Source organism: Bos javanicus, chromosome 1 (genome assembly GCF_032452875.1).
Source record: "Bos javanicus breed banteng chromosome 1, ARS-OSU_banteng_1.0, whole genome shotgun sequence".
Classification (NCBI taxonomy): Eukaryota; Metazoa; Chordata; class Mammalia; order Artiodactyla; family Bovidae; genus Bos; species Bos javanicus.
In genome coordinates this window covers 82,146,650-82,166,939 of record NC_083868.1, presented here as the reverse complement: position 1 = coordinate 82,166,939, position 20,290 = coordinate 82,146,650, and the positions used below count along the sequence as shown (strand labels likewise).

The 20,290-nt window shown below is 40.2% G+C and overlaps 1 protein-coding gene across 1 annotated transcript in view; it reads right to left on the bottom strand.

The window, feature by feature from the left end:
• Positions 1-1,588: 1,588 nt before the first annotated feature.
• Positions 1,589-20,290, bottom strand: part of EHHADH (enoyl-CoA hydratase and 3-hydroxyacyl CoA dehydrogenase) — a 54,569-nt gene continuing 35,867 nt past the window's right edge. The window contains exons 6-7 of the mRNA XM_061413711.1: positions 13,814-14,155; positions 1,589-4,536 (exon numbers count right to left, since the gene is read on the bottom strand). Of these exons, the coding sequence (XP_061269695.1) occupies positions 3,275-4,536; positions 13,814-14,155 (1,604 nt within the window). The 3' untranslated portion in view covers positions 1,589-3,274. The remainder of the gene's footprint in view (positions 4,537-13,813; positions 14,156-20,290) is intronic.

Sequence of the window (20,290 nt, the reverse complement as noted above, 5' to 3'; positions counted from 1 at the left end):
AACTGTGGCACTAGAGAAGACTCTCGAGAGTCCCTTGGACTGCAAGGAGATCAAACCAGTCAATCCTAAAAGAATCAACCCTGAATATTCATTGGAAGGACTGTTGCTGAAGCTCCAATACTTCAGCCACCTGATGCAAAGAGCCAACTCATTGGAAAAGACCCTGATGCTGGGAAAGATCGAGGGCAGGAGAAGGGGGTGGCAGAGAATGAGATGGTTGGATGGCATCACCAACTCAATGGACGTGAACTTGAGCAAACTCACCAGGGGATGGTGGAGGACAGAGAAGCCTGGTGTATTACAGGCCATAGGGTCGCAAAGAGTTGCAAAGAGACTGAACAACAGTGCTGTGGAGTATGATTTGCAGGCACATTTCTGTAACATCATTAATCAAGGGAGTTAGGACCTCTCACTCTTTCTTGCAAGCACACCTATTTCTGTGGGAAATGAATAAGCAGATAGCAATTGCAGCTGCACAGTGGCTTTTCTGATTTAAGGAACATCATTAGTCTCATCTTCAAAGCTGGAGTATTATGGCAAAGCTTCAAGGGTGCTTGTAATATGTAGTTCTTGTCAGAGTCAATTACTATTAGAACACATTTTTAAAATGTCATTCAGAAGGTGATTTTTTTGAAAGATAGTTAAAATTTTTTAAATAACAACAAAATAAGCCTTTAAGCAAGTGCATTTTCAATAATTGGATAGTATATCCTGGAAAGGTTTCTTCATATTAACCACTGCTGTTTGCAGAACCCAAAAGCTTGAATCAGTTTTGCCTCTTTTGATACAAAATAAGGATAAATGAACTCATATTTCTTCTTCCCATGATACATATAAAATGTTGGTCCTTAATATTTATTGAGTCACAGACACTTCAGAGAATATGATATAAGATAAGATATGGTACCTTTTCTAAGAAATGCAGTCAGATACATACACACAAATATTAGCACAAAGTTTCAGGGATTATGGACTCATAAAAATCTATTGATAGACACTCTAGTGTCAAAACCCCGATCTAGAGGAGAATGTAGGAGGAAAATAAGTTTTAAGAACTCAAAAAAAAAAAAAAAAAAAGAGCTCAAGATTGAAATCTATGCAAGGTCTAAAGAAGAAAAAGTTATGTGTTTATTAATTTGAAACAAATTTACATTAACTTGAAACTAAGTTACTTTGCAGAGTTACTATTTTCAGGAATTTTTTCTATTTATCTCTTTAATTATATAAACTCCAACAATATATATCTCAAAAATTATTCTAAATTGAACTACAATTCAAAGCACATTCTAAAAGTTTTTTTATTTGTTTTTGGTTTACTTTTTACAATGAAAACTTGTACTATATTCATTCAAGATTTCTCTGTTAGAACTTTTGGTAATTTTGTTTGGGTTCATTGGCGAAAATATTGTAAAAACCAACTCATTCACATCACCCTGAAGGACAATAACCTAAGCCTATTTGTTTCCTTATATGACAAGGGATTGCTGGATTAATGCCCCTCCAGACTCTTGATCTGCCAAGTGCTGTGCAAGATGTTCACGGGTGCACAGAGTGTCTGTTGAATGAAGGGTCCACAAGACTTCCTAAGTAAGTAAACAAGTTGCTTACTTGTTTATTAACTTGATTAAGATATAATTCACATGCAATACAGTTCACACATTTAGGGTATACAACGCAATGGTTTTAAGTAGATTTACAGAGTTATGCAACCATCAAAACAATAATTTCAGAACATTTTCATTAACCCAGAAAGAAACTCTGTACCCATCAGCAGCCACACCCTGTTCCCTATCCCCAATCATTCAGCCTTTGGCAAACTGTAATCTGCTTTCTATCTCAATAGATTTGCCTATTTTTTCACTTAGCATAATATTTTCAAGATTCATCATGCTGTAGCATGTATTAGCACTTCTCTTCTTTTTATGACTAAATAATATCCTACTGTATGGCCAGTTTACATTTTATTTATGCATTCATCAGTTGATGGACACTTGGATTGTTTCCAATTTGGGGCTGTTATGAATAGTTCTGCTCTAAACATTTGTGTACAAGTTATTGTGTTGACTAGTCCCTCAACTTTTAACCAAACAAGGCAAAAAGTAAAAAGAGAAGAATTCTTATACCAAAATTACACAAAATTTGTTTTTCAATAATTTTAGACTTGTCAGGATTCAACCATTTCATACTCAACATCACAAAGGCTTCCCATGACCAGGAAACTGGTATTATTACTTTATCACAGAATTAGAGGAGGTTAGATCCCTGAGATTCCCACCTTACACTAAGTTAACAATTTGCTGTTGTTGTTCAGTCACTCAGTTGTGTCCTATTCTGCGACCTCAAGGACTGCAGCACTCCAAGCTTCCCTGTCCTTCACAGTCTCCCAGACTTTACTTTCCATTACTGCTGCTTGAATAGAAGAGTAAATAAAGACATCTAGTGGTCTTGAGGAAATCATCATCAGACATTACTGAGCCTCTTGCAAGCAGCAAGGACAACTGTACATATGGGCCTTGGACAGAAATGCTAATATTGAGTGTGACTTTCTAAGCTCCTTTCACTCCCCATTCTGGTCTGAAGTATGTGGTTTCCTCACTAACTCCCAACTGTGTTTTGTCTGAATTTCAACACCCTTCTGCCATTGAAACTTTGCCCCTGGCCTCCCCCTGGGCAGCTTTCCAAGCTCACGCATAGAGACCCCTACTGCGGACCCTACCCTGCCAACCATCTCCGCTCTACCTCTGAGACTCCGAACTGAAAGCTTTATCACAGGCTTCCTTGCCCTTCCAGGTTTTAGGCCTGTTAAGTGTTGTGCAAGATGCTTAGGGATGAACAATGAGGATCTGTTGAATGAAGGGTCCATAAGATTTCCTATCACTGCCACGTGTGTGAGGATGAAAGACTCAACATGAATTTATGCATTTATCAATTAATAATTGATGACATATTTCTCACATGATCAAGGAACTGGGAACCTCAACTTATTCCTGAGCCTCTCTCCTTAGCTATTACAATGTTAACACAAGTTTATTCACTGCAACTGAAATCATTTATCTGATACCAACAGATCCCTGGCATAAGAAGCACATTCCTGAAGATTTGACCCATTAGAATCATCAGACAGAAGATCCAAAGAGGGGTTTTAGCCAACTGATTATTCCTTTCATTTTGTATTTCAGAGCACTCTTACTTTGGATCTCTTTGGATTAGTTTCTATGAATTTCAGTGAGTGTTACCTGATGCCAGCAGGTAAGGCAAAACCTGAAAGGCTGAATCACAGTTTACTGCTGGGGGGTCCTGCCAAGCTTTGCCACTCTTCCAGAGGAAGGTTTCCCTGGGAAGCCAGTTTTTTAAGATAGTCACAAGGCTCTAGTTGGGGAATATCAGGATTCTGCCTGTGGTATTTCTGCAACTTCTCTAGCACTGTGGGCAACCCAACTGTGGAAGCATAGAACATGGGCCCACCCCTGTGCCTTGGCCATCCAAACCCGTGTAAATAGATAACATCAATGTGCTCTGGGATAGCCGCCATCCCTTCTCCCAAGATGCGAAATGCCTCATTGATGAGTGAATATAGGCAGCGCTCGAGGATCTCATCCCGGCTAATGATACGTGGTTTGATGTGATACGTTTCCCTGTACTGTGTCAGAAATTGGGAAAGCCAGGGATCAGGTTTGTGAATCCTCCCCAGGGGTTTATCATAAAGGTACCAACCCTTACCTGTCTTCTGACCAAATCGTCCTAACTCACACAGCATATCAGGAATTGGGCAATATCTCTGGCCGCCTCGCTTCCGGGCAGAACTTCCTGGAGGCAATGTAGGTCCAGTAAGACCTTGCCCTTTGTGGGATTTCCAACCTATATCCAACCCAGCAAGATCAGACACTCTAAAAGGTCCCATTTTGAAACCAAACTCTTCCAGCACCTCATCTATCTCCTCTGGTTTACTGCCTTCTTCTAATAAGAAGTATGTCTGATCATAATAAGACCTCAGCATTCGATTCCCAACAAATCCAAAACAATTACCTACAACTACTCCAATCTTCTTAATCTTTTTTGATAAATTCATAACCGTGGCAATGGTGGTGGGGGAAGAGAATCGGCTGGGAATAACCTCTAACAACTTCATGACATGAGCTGGTGAGAAGAAGTGGGTGCCAATGACCAAGTGAGGACGGTCACTGGAAGAAGCAATCTCATCAATGTCCAGGGCTGAAGTGTTGGTGCATAAAAGTGCTTCTGGCTTGCATACAGCTGATAGTTCAGCAAAGACACGCTTCTTCAGGTTCATGTCCTCATAAACTGCTTCAATGACTAAATCTACACCACTGAGCTCTTTCATAGATGTAGTTAACCTGGGTTTTGGTCCTGACCAAGGGCGTCCACTCTGCTGTATTTTGGATGCTTCCTTTTCCAAGATGGAGGTTATCATCTTGCTTGCAATCTCTAGCTGTTTCTTGTCTGATTCTACGGCAATCACGGGGATCTGGGCCTTTGCAAAAGAAATGACAATGCCTCGGCCCATTGTTCCTAAGCCTGCAGATAAGAGTGAAAGAGAAGAAGAATGAGTCGATGGTATTGGAAAATGGGAAATTATTCAGTGAATGGAAGGTTTCTGTGGAAACGTGCATTCAGGGATAGCAACTCAAGGACTACAGGTGGATTGAATACTAGTTAATGTTAGGAACTGTAGTAAGTGCTCCAGGGGGTAAAACAATAAAAAGCATCCACACACACACACTATTCGAAATAGTAAACAAGTTCAGCAAGATTGTAGGGTGCAAGATCAATATATAAAAATCAATTGTATTTCTATAATAAACAATCTAAGTATGAAATTAAGAAAACAATTCCACTTTTAATAGCATTAAAAAGAATAAAATACTTCAGAATAAATTTGAGGAAGAACTTTAAGACTTGCACATGAGAAACCAAAGAACATTACTGAAAGAAATTAAAGAAAACCTAAATAAATTGAAAGATCCATGTTCGTGGATCAGAAGACAATATTGTTAAGATGGCAATACTACCCAAGTAAATCTGCAGATTCAGTGCAATAACTATCAAAAGTCCAACTGGTATTGTGCAGAAATTAACAAGCTGATTCTAAAACTCATATAGAAATACAAGAAATGCAGAATAGCCAAAACAGTATAGAAAAAGAAAGAACAAAGTTTTAAGATTCATTCTTCCCAATTTCAAAACTTTTGACAAATCTACAGTATTCAAGACAGTGTGATAGTGGCATAAAGGACAGACACATAGATCAACGAGATAGAACTGAGTCTGGAAATAAATTCACACATGTATGGAAAATCAATTTTTAACAAGGGTGCCAATATAATCCAATGGGGAAAGAATAGACTTTTTCAACAAACGGTGCTGGGACAACTGGATATTCACACATAAAAGAACGATGTTGAACTTCTACTTCACACCATACATAAAAATTAACTTAAAATGATCAAACACCAAAGCAAGAGCTAAAACTATAAAACTCTTATGAGGAAATCTTCATGACCTTGGATTAGGCAATGATTTCTTAGAAATGACATCAATAACACAAGCAGTCAAAGGGAAAAAAACGGATAAATTGAACATCGTTAAAATTAAAAACTTCTGTGTTTCAAAGGACACAAAAAAGAAAGTGAAAAAAACCCCACAGGATGGGAAAAAAATGTCTTCAAATCATATATCAGACAAGGTACTTGTATCAGAATATATAAAGAACTTGAACTCAACAGTAAAAAGACAACTGAATTTAAAATTAGGCAAAGGATCTAATAAACATTTCTCCAAAGAAGATATACAAATGGCCAATAAGCATATACAGAGATGCCTAACACCACCAGTCATTTTGGAAATATAGACAAAAATTCCAGTGAACTACCACTTCATACCCACTAGGATAGCCATAATTAAAAAGACAGATAATAACAAGTTCTGGTGAGAATATGGAGAAATTGATTCACTATGGCAAATTGTAAAATGGTGCTGTTGCTGTAGAAGACAAGTTGGAGGTTCCTCAAAATGTTTAACATGGAGTTACCATATGAGTAGGTAAGTAGGTGGTTATATACATAATTCAAGAGAAATGGAGACATACGTCCACACAAAACTTATAGACAAATGTTCATAGTAGCATTATTCAAAATAGCCAGAAAAAAGAAATAAGCCAGGGACTCCCCTGGTGGTCCAGTGACTAAGACTCCATGCTCCCAGTGCAGGGGGCCTGGGTTTGAACCCTTCTCAGATCCCACATGCTGCAATTAAGAGTTCACATCCTCACATACCTCAACAAAGTTAGAAGATCCTGCGTGCTGCAACTAAGACCAGGCGCAGCCAAATAAGTAACATTAAATTAAAAAGAAGAAGCAAGCCAAATGTCCATCAACACGAATAAACAAAAGGTAGTATCTCTTTCCGGGGAAGGCAATGGCACCCCACTCCAGTACTCTTGCCTGGAAAATCCCATGGACGGAGGAGCCTGGTAGGCTGCAGTCCATGGGGTCGCTGAGAGTCGGACACGATTGAGCGACTTCACTTTCACTTTTCACTTTCATGCATTGGAGAAGGAAATGGCAACTCACTCCAGTGTTCTTGCCTGGAGAATCCCAGGGACGGGGGAGCCTGGTGGGCTGCTGTCTATGGGGTCGCACAGAGTCGGACACGACTGAAGCGACTTAGCAGCAGCAGCATCTCTTTCTGGGCTACTCAGGTGGTTTCAGTGGTAAAGAATCCACCTGCAAAGGCAGGAGACACAGGTTGGACCCCTACGTCAGGAAGACGCCCATGGAGAAGGGCATGACAACCCACTGCAGTATTCTTGCCTGGAGAATCCCATGGACAGAGGAGCCTGGAGGGCTACAGTCCATAGGGTCCAAAAAAATTGGATACGACTGAGCATGCATGGACAATATATCTCTCCTTCGGAAAAATCACTCAGCTGTAAAAGTAAATAATACATCCGATAGTGTGGATGGGCCTTAAAAAACATATGCTAAGTTAAAGTTGGACACAAAAAGTTACATGTTATATGATTCTATTTGTATGAAATGTTCACAATAGGGAAATCAATAGAGACAGAAAATTGATTAGTAGTTGCCAGGAGCTGGGAGGAAGGGCAATGAGGAATGACTGCTACAAACTGGGTACAGGTTTTCTTTTTAGGGTGATGAAAAGGTTCTAAAATTGTTTGTGGCATACTTCCGTGGCAATCCAGTGGTTAAGACTGCACACTTCCAATGCAGGGGGCATGGGTTCAATCCCTGGTTGGGGAACTAAGATCCCACAGGCCATGGGGCACAGCCAAAAAACTAAAAAAAAAATTTTTTTTAAGTCTAAAAAAGTAAAATAAAATTGTGGCAATGGTTGGACAACTTTACAAATATCTAAAAACAACTTAAGTGTGCTCCTTTTTTGGTGACATTGTTACTATGTATCTTAAAAACGTTTTATGATAAGATACATATACCATAAAACTTAACATCATAACCATTTTTATGTGTACAGTTCAGTGGCATTAAGCACATTCACAAAGCTGTGTAACCAGCACCATCTCGCACCATCTATCTCTAGAACTCTTCCCATCCTGTAACTGAAACTGTGCTCATTAAACCAGAAGTCCCCATTTCTCTCCCTGGCAATCATCATTCTATACTCTATAATTGTGAGTACTCTAGATACCTCATATAAGTGGAATCAAATAGTATTTGTCCTTTTGTGACTAGCTCATTTCACTTAGCAGAGGAGCCTCAGGTTTATTCATGTAGTATGTGTCAGAATTCCCCACCTTTTAAGGCTGAATATTACCCCTTTGAATATATATATATATATATGTAGCACATTTTGTTTGTCCATTCATCTGTCAATGGACATTTGGGTTGCCATTATGCCACTATTGGGAATAATTCTGCTATGTACACGAGTGGACAAATATCTGTTTGAGTTCTTGCTTTCAGTGCTTTTGGATATGCCCAGAAGTGGAATTGTTGGATTGTATGATAATTTTATTTTTAATTTTTGAAGGAACTGCCATACTGTTTTTCATAGCAGCTGCACCATTTTATGTTGAATTGTACTCTTTAAATGGGTCAATTTCATCACATATGAGTTTCATTTCAAGAAAACTGTAATTCAAAATCGGTGTAGTACCAACCCTCAGGGCTTCCGTGATGGTTCAGATGTTAAAGAATCTGCCTGCAATGCAGGAGACCAGGGTTCAATCCCTGGGTTGGGAAGATCCCTTGGAGAAGGATATGGTCACCCATTCCAGTATTCTTGCCTAGAGAATTCCATGGACAGAGGAGCCTAGTGGCCTGCAGTCCATGGGGTCGCAAAGAGTTGGACACAACTGAGCGACTAACACTAACACAACCCTCAAGGATCTTATAACCTAGCGATGGGAAGAAGAAAAGTTCACAAGTATTCACCATGTAAGGTAAGGTAAATGATAAGAGAAGTTCTTTGGTGCTTCAAAGGAAAGATATTATTTTTGGTTAGATGAGTCAAGAAAAGCTTCAAGATAAAGAAGAAATACTTGAAGAAATATTTAAAGAAAGGTCATACTGAAACAGTATGAAATGATGAACCACCTGGCTGGGGAAGGGAAAAGGAAAGTGAGAAATATTTTAAAGAAAGGCAAGAAGAATGGAAAATATAGAAAAATTATTTGATGGCAAATATGTTGCCGTTTCTTCCCCACACCATGTCATTTTCTTCTTGGGCATATAGGAGGCTGTACTTTCTAGACCTCTTATATCCCAGTAGGGCCTGTAACTAATTCTGGTCAAGGAAATGGGGGAAGGGTGGTGTGGGAGCACAACTGGCCCCTAAAATCTCCTACAAGATCCTTCATCACCACCTGGGTACAGAGGATGCAGAGATCAACTCTGAGGACTCGGAGGAGACCCTAGAGCAGGTGTTGGCCTGCAGGTCACATCCAGCCCACTGCCTGCTTTTGTACTGCCTGTGAGCTAAGAATGGTTTTACGTTTTAAATAGTCGAAAATTAAAGAGTAAGAATATTTTGTGACACCTGAAAATGATATCAAATTCAAATTTCAGTGTCCATAAATAAAGTGTTACTGGAATCAATCACAGTGATTTGTTTTTATATGGTCTGTGGCTATACTCGTCCTCAACAGCAGAGTTAAGTAGTTGCAGTAGAGAACGTAAGGCCCCCAAAGCCTAAAACATTTACTGTTTAGCATTTTACAGAAAAAGTTTGCTGACCCTTGTCCAGGAGAATGGTAGAGCCACTAGTTGGAAAGAACCTTGTTTTAGAATTATCTTGAGAGTGAGGAGGAAATACATCTTTATCATGTTAAGCTGTTGAGACTGTTATCTGTTACAGCAGCAGCTTATCTGTTACCTGACCAACCTGCTGTGGATGAAACAGTTCAGTGAAAGCTATGTACATATTACTCTTCTGCACTTCACATTGACTAGCTTTAGGTCTTTTTAAAAAAATTGAATATAGCTGATTTACAATATTATATTAGTGTTAGGTATATAACATAGTGTTTCAGATTTTTATAGATTATATTCCATTTAAAGTTATTATAAAATATTGGTTATATTCTCTGTGCTGTACAGTATATCCTTGTAACTTATTTATTACATGTATAATAATTTATACCTCTTAATCCCTTGTGAGGATTGGTTTTGAATATATTATGTTATCAATCATTAGAAATTATTGATTTAGTTCCTCTGGAATATATTTAATTTTTAAATCATATTAAATTATTTAATACATATTTTGAATTATTTAAAACAGTTTTGCAAATTTACTAAACATCTGTGTTTCACTCAGTAACAATAAGGCTGGATAGCTCTCACTGCTGAAGCAGCTTGTATCCTAAACTTCAGCCTGAGTGAACAGGAGGTAGAGGTGGGGGTTCAAAACCCTGGCCCCCTGGCTTTCAGTCCCAAACTTCATATAAAATTCCTACCAATCCTGGTGGGCTGTCGTCTGTGGGGTCACACAGAGTCGGACACAATTGCAGCGACTTAGCAGCAGCAGAGAGTACAATCTCACAGGAACAATAAGGACTCATGAGAAGTTTATGTGAAAGTGCTTTGTAAAGTACAACGTGATACAGATGATGGAACTGAACACAGCAGAGAAGGAAAGCCACTTGTGAGTGCAGAGCACAGCTCCTTGCACTTACCTCGAAGAGCAGGGCTGCTGAAGGACCTTCGGGGCTCCAAGCAACTCATAGTCCTAACCACAGAGTGGGCCAGACTAATGCTTTCTAGAAGTGTCTTAGCTATAATTTTACTCACTTCCTTGTAAGCATGAAAGCTTCCATGTTAAATTGCCTTATACTATTAATAGTAAAGCTTAAAAAAAAATAAAGCTTATTGAGTGTTCATAAGGAACACATTAGAAATGCATTAAAGCATTTTGCATGTATTAACTCTTAATCCTCACCACAACCCTATGAGTTAAGTCCTATCATTTAATCCACTTTACAAATGAGCAAACTGAAGATGTAAGTAACTTCCCTGAGATCTGATACCTAGCAAGTAGGTGTGCTGGGGTCTCAACCCAAGTCATGTGAAGAGTCTGCATCCTTAACATACAGAATATATGGTTTCTCAAGTAGAAATAGAAGGATGGGAAGGATTTTTAAGAGCAGTCGGTTGAGTTATAGTCCTACGCACGCCTTTAGCATGTGACTTGGAGTCACTATACTCAGAGTCCTAGTTTCCAAATTCTTCAAATTGGGAATGTGATTGCTGGAAGCTCTGATCTTATGAGTTTGGGTGAAGATCAAATCAGACAAAGCATGTAACAGCTCTCTGTAGAAGTTGCGACTTCTACAAAGTAGATGGCAATAGGTACTAGCCTCATCACTCCTATTAGAGAACCTGGAAACAGAACTTGGACCTTTTATATATATACATATTTGTTTATTTATGGCTATGCTGGGTTTTCATTGCTTTGTGTGGGCTTTTCTCTAGTTGCAGTGAGTGAGGGCTATTCTCTAGTTGCGGTGCACAGGCTTCTCACTGTGGTGGCATCCCTTGCCGTGGAGCACAGGCTCTAGAGCATGGGCTCAGTAGCTGCAGTTCCTAGAATCTAGAGCACAGGCTCAGTAGTTGTGGTGCAGGGGCTTAGCTGCTCCGTGGCACATGGGATCTTCCCAGACCAGGGATCGAACCTACATTCCCTGCATTGGCAAGTGGATTCTTTACCACTGAACCACCAGGGAAGCCTGAACTTGGGCCCTTGAAATGCAGCTTTTAATCTAAAGCAGAATTATCCTTGCTGCTCTTCTGATTAATAAACAATGTCTTGTTGGGGGGAAAAAAAGAAGTATCAGCTATTATTTTAGATCTTCAGTTCTATAAACTGATATTTTTTTCATTTAATCACTAAAAATATACATGAAACCAGTAACTGTTTCCTTCCAAAAGTTCTTCACTAACTTCTCACAACCTTGTGGTCTCAAAGTTCTCAAGAAAGTAGGGCTGAAAGACCAAGATTTTCACTGTTGGTAATTATGTTTTCATAGGTCAATACTGTATGTATATTGAATTTAGTTTCCTAAATTTTCCTCACTAAATACACACAGACAGGGACCAGGAGTCCTGTTCCTGGACCAAGTCACCGCTTTTAACTACCCTGGAATTAAATCTCATCAAGAACCCCTCCCACTCAGTGAAGTAAATAAAGGATAAGGGATGCTTTGACTGCTGGTTCTTCAGTGTCTAGTCAACAGCAGTCTTCTCCCCTTCTGACAGCCCTGAGAGCCCAGGCGAGGTGAAAGAAAGTGGACTTGCAGTGGTGCCAACCCAATCTGAGGGCACAGCTCATTGAAGTGCAAACCTGGGCTCATCAGGGCTGGGGTTTTCCAGGGGGCCCAATGAAAGGACAGTGAGTCACAGCTTTTGAGGATGTTGGCAAGAGAGTAGCTGAAGTGATGATTGGAAATGAAAACTGAATAGAGAAGAAAGTAAAGATTAAAAGAGCTTATCAAGTAACGGATGCAGTTGGAATAACTGAGAAAGGGATGTGCAGAAACACAAGGTGTTAGTGAAAAAGTACGAGTTCACATTTCAGTGGTGGAGAAATGTTCAGGGTGAAGCCCGAAGTGTGGGTCACGGAAGTGAAGTGAGGCGAATGTCACTGGATCTGAGGAGGTGAAGGAACCCAGAAGCTGGATGGATTCTCCACACAGGGGATGAGGACAACAAGGACAGCAGTAGGATTTGGGCCAAAGTGGATAACCGTGAGCCAGGTACTAAAATGAGGAGGGATAGAGCAGGCAGGGAGATGGCAGCAAAACAGAGGAAGAGTGTCCAGAAAGGGGTCACGGTCTGAGAGGGGAAGTGGGAAGTGACAGTACAGTCCAGGGAATGTGGGAAGAAGCAACAGCATTCTTGAGAGGGCTGCAGGAGAAGCAAGTGCCCGGGGTAAGTCAAGTTTTAGGCAGGAGACAGAGCGAGAGCCACTGGTGAACCAGATGAGGCTGTGGGCGCATTCCAGAGGACATGGGGTACAGAGGGAGGCTGCATCACCAAGACCAAGGTGGGCAGAGCAGAAAGCGGATAAACATGATGAAGCGGGAAATGACCAGCTCTCTCACTTTATTTTTATCCACATTGTCTTCTACGTAGTTTAAAAGCTTTTGCAAATATTTTTCAGAACAATGTGGTGTATACTTAAAAAAAAACTCGAACTTATAAACATTCCATGCCAGACACAAGCAGGAAGTCTTTTTAAAAAGCTCATGATAAGGAAACAGGGAAATTTTCAAATGATGGTGGACAAACACGATACTGATAAACTTAAGAGTTTTACTATTATTCTGCATTAATTATTCTTGGCTTGAAGGAAAACAGGAAAGAAGAAACAGGTAAGTACATAAGTAGAAACAAATATTGGTGTTGCTGAAGGAATATAAAAAGGTACACTCAGTTCTTTACCATACTATTTATCAATCTCCTTAAAAAATCACAAGTGAACAGAGTCAGTGCTACAAGGAGCACAGTATGTTTGTATTGAAGACATACTACTTTATTCCAAATTTCACTAAGACAACTACAGACTAAGATGTAGAGAAGGCTCTTTCATTCCACACTGCACTGGTGCTAGAGAGCTTGGTGAAGATTAAGAACGTTGGTGCTTTTAGTAAACTTTGGACCTCCTCTCCCAGAAGACTGTATACAGGCTAATACATACAACATTCCACTTACTATTTCAGGGGATTTGGAATCCACCCAAGACCATTCTTGGGCCAAGACTAAGTGAAGTTTAGGATAGTGGCCCAAAGAAGCCATTCGGAGAGCTAGCTTCTGAGGAAAGAAGACCTTTCTCAAATTGTTTGAGAAATTTTCAAGGGGAAAAAGTAAGGAAGCCCACGTTTCAGGTTCAGATGAATTTGGGGATAGTGGCTTTGAATCAGAAGTGAATGGATGCAAGGACCAGAAAGACACAGCCTTCATTCCCAATCCCTAGCTATAGGAGTGACAGGCCACACCTTGAAATGTGGTACTCATGATAATCTTGCTGGGAAACCCAGGGATGAGAGACATGTAAGAGGCAGAAATGAGTTTAAAAATGCCCAGAGTCCGGAATCACACTGATGTAGCGTTAGAGGACTTGGGTTTAAGTAGCTCACTGTTGAGAAGGCCTAGTGTTTCTAAGCCTCACATGCAAAGATAGTTCATGGGCTGGGGTAAAAATTAAGTTGACTAAAAAAGTGACATGTTCAGCAAAGAGCCCGGAACATGGTGGCCCAAAGCAAATGGTAGCACTTGACAAATGCCAATTTGGGGAGTGACATTGCTCATGTTCTTACCGAGAACGCCAACAGAGGAGATGGGCCGTCCCAACGCTGTTTTCCAGGAAGCTCCAGAGGGAGTGGACCACTTATTTGCCATCCTCTCAGCAAAGAAAACATATTGCAGGGCCTTGGCCTGCCCTGAGGTATTAAGGTACAGGCCCAACTCCTTTTCCTTCTTGCTGCCCATGTCATATGGATATTGGACAGCAGCCTGGACTGCTTGGACACAGGCCTCTGGAGACAGCCACCCAGGGTACCGCTTCCGCACCTGCAGAAGGGCTTCACTGAAAATGGCATCCATGTTGGGCAAGCTCGGGACTGGCATGTTGCAGATTCTACGGGATTCTGGAGATTGATCTAAAAGAAATAAGAAAGAAAATTTGGAACTGTTATCTATATCAAAGGATTGTGCATATATAATAATAAATACTATTTAAGATATTTTTTCCATTCAATGATTAATTAATGTGTTTCTTTTTAAAAATCTTTTTAATTGGAGGAAAATTGCTTTACAATGTTGTGTTGGTTTCTACCATACAATATCAAGAATCCGTCATAATTATACATACATATATATAAATATATATATATCCCTCTTAGGCCTCCCTCCCCTCCCCTCTAAACTTCCCTCCTGGCCTCTATTCCCCTCAGCCATTACAGAGTGCCAGGCTGGGCTCCCTATGTCATATAGCAGCTTTCCGCTAGCTATTTCACACACGATCGTGTATGCACGTCAATGCTACTTTCTCAATTCATCCCGCCCATTCCTTCCGCTGTTGTGTCCACAAGTCCATTCACTATGTCTATGTCTCTATGCCCTCCTTGAAAATAGGTTCATCAGTACCATTTTTCTAGATTCCATACATATGCATTAACATATGGTATTTGTTTTTCTCTCTGACTTACTTCACTCCTTATAATAGGCTCTAGGTTCATCCACCTCACTACAACTGACTCAGTTGTCAAGATATTTAATGTAACACTAATAACAAAATCTCTGACATCTTTGCAACTTAGGCCCATAACACAGAATTTAATAGATTCAAAGCAATTTCAAGTTACCTAATTGAGGCATAAAAGTTACATCTTCCTTTTATTTCAAGGCCAAGATAACATTACGATGGATCAGTCATATTAATCTGCCAGTGAGCTTAAGGAAAATAGTTCTGAGTTAATAATATTTTAGGTTCAAAATCATTTTAACTCCATTCTTAACAGTAACAAAAACTTTAAAATACCTAGGAAAGGAGACAGTATAATACTGGCACAAAGACATACAAATCAGTGGAAAAAACTGAGTTAAGAAATAAACCCTTATAATCATCACCAAGTGATTTCCAACACGGGTGCCAAAACAATTTAATGAGAGAAAGGAGAGTTTTTTTAAACAAACGAAGCTGAGGACAACTGAATATCCACATAAAACAAGTAAACAGGTCCTTACCTAGCACCATATATAAAAATTAACTCAAATATGGGCCATAAATCTAAACTGAAGAGTTAAAACTCTACGACTTTCTTAAAAAAATAAGAAAAATCTTTATAACATTTGGTTAGGCAAAGTATTCTTGGCACAATTCACAAAAGAAAAAAATTCATTAAGTTAGACTTCATCAAAATTAAAGACTTTTGTACTTCAAAGAACATCATTAAGAAAATGAAATGATAAACTAGGAGAAAATACTTGCATGGTAGGCGAAATAACACCCTCCCCAAACATCTACTTCCTAATCCCCAGAACCTAAGAATATATTATCTTACATGGCAAAGAGACTCTACAGATATAATTAAGGTTAAAGACCTTGAGATGTGATGTTTACCCTGTATTATCCAGGTAGGCCCAATCTAATTTTATGAACCCTTAAAAGAGGAGAGCCTCTCTCAGCTGTAGTGAGAGAGGAAGAGTCAGAGAGATGCCACACAGAAAGTTCTGTTGATGACAATGTGGCTTTGAAGATGGAGGAAGGGGACCAAGAGCCACTCCTCTAGGCTAGGAATGGCCATTAGTTTACAACCAGCAAAAACATGGAGACCTTGGTCCTACAACACAAGTACTGAATTCTGCCCACAACTCAAGTGAGCAATAAACAGATCCTTCCCAAGAACTTTCAGAAAGAAGTGCAACTGTTGACACTTGGGTTCAGTCCAGTGAGACCCCTACCAGACTTCAGACCTGTAGATAGATAAGATAATACATTTGTATTGTTTAAACTGTTGAGCTTGCTGAGCTTGTTATATCAAGCAACAGACAATGAATACAACTTGCATATCAAATATCTAATGAAGTATCCAGAGTATATAAAGATCTCTTATGACTCAATAATAATAAGGCAAAGAACTCAGTTTTAAAAATGGGTGAAAACTTGAGTGTGTATTTCACCAAAGAGCATATGTGTGTGTGTGTTAGTCACTCAGTCATGTCCAACCCTTTGCAGCCCATGGACTATTGTCCACCAGGCTCCTCTGTCCATGGGATTGTCCAGGCAAGAATACTGGAATGGGGCTGCCACTCCCTTCTCCAAGGGATCTTCCCAACCCAGGGACAGAATCCGGGTTCCCTGCACTGCAGACAAATTATTAATCATCTGAGCCACAATTGTTCAGTTATCCTGTGAGTTAGCCAATCTTAAGTTTATGGGCTCCCCTGGTGGTTCAGACAGTAAAAAATCTGCCTGCAATGCAGGGAGACCCAGGTATGATTCCTGGGTCAGGAAGATCCCTGGCAAAGGGAAAGCCTACCCACTCCAGTACTCTTACCTGGAGAATTCCATGGACAGAGGAGGCTGGCAGGTTATAGTCCATGGAGTTGCAAAGAATAGGACAGGACTGAGTGACCAACACTCTTACTTTTTTTCAAGCTCAGCAGAGAAAGAAGAAGTCCTTTCCAGGGCCTACAGCTGATTTAATTTCCTAGTGGCCCATAAGATAGATGAGAACAGATAGTGGGGAGAGGGAAGTAGGGGGAGAGTATCGAGTGGATGAGGAAAGAGATCAGAGCTGTTAGTTTTGTGGCACCTGACAACAGGTGGCTAGTACAGTCTTTATGGGGACAGAGCTTAGATGGGTATCTTAGAGCTGGATCTCTGTCCTTGTGATGCTGCCACCAGCCCACCATCACAGGGGCTGATTCTCAACATCATAGTGCACATCAGAGTTATTTTAGGACTTTTAAAGATGACCATGCTCCGCTGTGAACTCAGTTAAGATTCTTTAAGGGTGGGGCCTGGACATGAGTATTTTTTAAAAATTCAGTAGGTGATTTTGGGACTTCCCTGGTGGTCCAATGGCTGAGACTCTGTGCTTAGAGGGGGCCCAGGTTTGATCCCTGGTTGGGGAACTAGATCCCACATGCCACAACTGAAGATCCTACATGCCACAACAAAGACCTGGTACAGTCAAATAAAAAAAAAATTCAATAGTTGCTTTTGAGGTATAGCCTTTTGGAGGTCCAAGAGCAGAGGATTTATCAGCCACCATATCAGAAGTCATCTGCAGCTCCTGGCTACTTTGACCTGGCAGAGATTGAAGCAAGAAGAGAATGAAAAAAAAGGAAGAAGAAAAACGCTTAATGGTGTGCAGTAATTTTAGCCAATTGGCACACTCCTAGTATCCCAGGGATACTCAGAACCTCTGAGACTGCAGACAGGCATTTTGGGATACCCCACAGCACTTGTCCAGACCAAACTAAGCATATCTATTGGAGAGGGCACAACCGTTGTGAGGTTTTTCCCTGCTCAATTTCCTATCCTTTTTGTTCTGTGGCTGTAATTGAAGGATGAACGGAGAAGGCAATGGCACCCCACTCTGGTACTCTTGCCTGGAAAATCCCATGGGCGGAGGAGCCTGGTAGGCTGCCGTCTATGGGGTCGCACAGAGTCGGACATGACTGAAGCGACTTAGCAGTAGCAGTAGCAGCATTATTTTACAACTTCATTTTATTCCTACAAAATTATTCAGAATTTCCCCTTTGGGTCTACAGGTATGGTGTTTTCAAAGTGTATTTCTTATATATATGCTAGTTCTAAAGTCACTCAGCTGTACCTACATAATAAGAGAGGCAAGTGTGAGCAGGTCAGAACCAGCACTAGCTCCGCCAGAAAATGGGAAAGAGAGGAGCTAATTAATGATTCAAGTATGCTTATAATTGAATTCTTTCCCTGACCCATTCATATTTTTTTCTTAATTCTTTGAAGTTTTCTAAGGCAGAAGTTTTCATTTAAAAAATAAGTGAATCATATGCCTCAAGGAGGAAAAGGAGATAATTATTTTCCCCTTTTCCTTTCTAGTAAGCTGACAAGAAGAGATTTTCTCTCTCTAGGATAAAGAGAGGCAATGTACAGTGTGCAGTTTACAAAAATGGTTTCCTAAGACATACAGGACTCTCTCTAGATCTGATAAACAGACTCTTTCTCATAGAAGCTCTGCAAAGAACAGACAGAACAACTGAACTTTTTCTGGGCTTGCTGCTGCTGCTGCTAAGTCGCTTCAGTCGTGTCCGACTCTTTGCGACCCCATAGACGGCAGCCCACCAGGCTCCCCAGTCCCTGGGATTCTCTAGGCAAGAACACTGGAGTGGGTTGCCATTTCCCTCTCCAATACATGAAAGTGAAAAGTGAGAGTGAAGTCGCTCAGTCGTGTCCGACTCTTAGCGACCCCATGAACTGCAGCCTTCCAGGCTCCTCCGTCCATGGGATTTTCCAGGCAAGAGTACTGGAGTGGCGTGCCATTGCCTTGGGGTCCCCAAACAACTGGGGTACATAAAAAAAGAAGCCCGATTTAGATATATGCTTAGGCTTCCTAGGTAAGGCAGTGTCACTCTGCTTCTGTGAAACATGTTTATACAAATGTTCACAGAGAGTAAAAATAAATTACAAACAGCAAAAGATAAAATGGAAGAGAAAGATGAAACCATTAAGATTTTTTTTAAGTTACAAAATCCAAATGAACATACAGATCAAGGTGTTTGAGCAGAATAAGAATCGCTAAAAATGCCTACCATAGCCCAGGGCAGTGACAGTAATAGGACCAGGGTTTGCTGGAGGGGCAAAAACAGAGCACTGGGTTCCTGAGCTGAGGCTCCCACTTGGATGTCCCCTGTGCTCATCTTCAGCTAACAGCACACACTTTCAGCTTCAGGCCAGAATCACACTCGTGGGAACAAGGGGTTCTTACTCCATTTGGGAACTAGCAGGCTGCTGGCCAAATGCAAATAAACTGCATTTGACAGGACCCTCCCCTCCCCAGTTTAGCCAAAGCAATCCGGATTGGCCAAGCAACTGAATTGCTCTGCTAAATCCATTGCACTGCAGTCATCAGGGAGGCTTCGTGTAACAAGAGTATTAAGATGCATGAAGCTAATTAACTTCCACAGTCAGCTCTCCAGGATGTGTGTTAAGTTTACAGAGAAACTTGAAGCTACTGCCCAAGTCATATTTTTAGATACATATGTTAACCTCCTACAAACTGGCTCCAAAACTGCAATTTTTTTTCAAAACTGGCTCCAACTACAACACTGACCACTGGAAATTTCCTTCCTTCTCAACTTGCCTATTGCATGTGGAAACTAAATAAGTATTCTCTCTCTCTCTCTTTTTTTTTTTGCAGACTCATACTTTATTACTATAGCTTAAAAAAATTTTTTTTAATTGGAAGATAATTGCTTTACAATATTGTGTTGGTTTCTGCCATACATCAACATGAATCATATATAAGTAAGTGTTCTTAATCCTTTCCTTTTGTTCTTTTTGTAGGTCAACATTTCAGCAGTGCGGGGTGAGGGTAATGATGGGGGTGAGAATAGGTTGAATTAATGAAATATTTTTACAAATGGAGAAAGAGAACTCAAAAATTTTACATGTACTTTTTAAAATTGACATTTAGTTCACATACAATGAAAGTCACCATTTCAAAGTTTATAATTCAGGAGTTTTTAGTATAATCACAAGGTATGCAACCACACATGTATGTTTTTCAACCATGCCTTTCAGACTGCTTTACTAATTTTTAACTTAAAGAACATCAGGAACCTCAAAAACATCATGCTCAGTGAGAGAAACCAGACACAAAAGATCACATGCTATATGAAATTCTAAAAAACAAGACTATAGTAACAGAAAACAGGCCAGTGGTCATCTATGGCCAAGGGCAGGGGAAGGAATCTACCTAAAAGAGGCAGGAGCATACTTTTTAGAGTGACTGAACCATATCTTGATTGTAGCAGGGCCACACAACTGTACATTACTACAAAAATTCATCAAATTGCTACGTTTAAACTGGGTGACTTTTACTGTGTGTAGATTACACCTCAAGCTGGAAAAATCAAAACAAAAGCAAAAATCATTTTTGAAATTTTTGGGGGGAAACAAGTTATTTTCATTTTTGTGTATTTTCTTTACATTTTTGTCAGCATTCATAACACACTATGTAGCTCTAAGTATAGAATCGGGAAGATCCCCTGGAGGAGGGATGGCAACCCACTCCAGTATTCTTGCC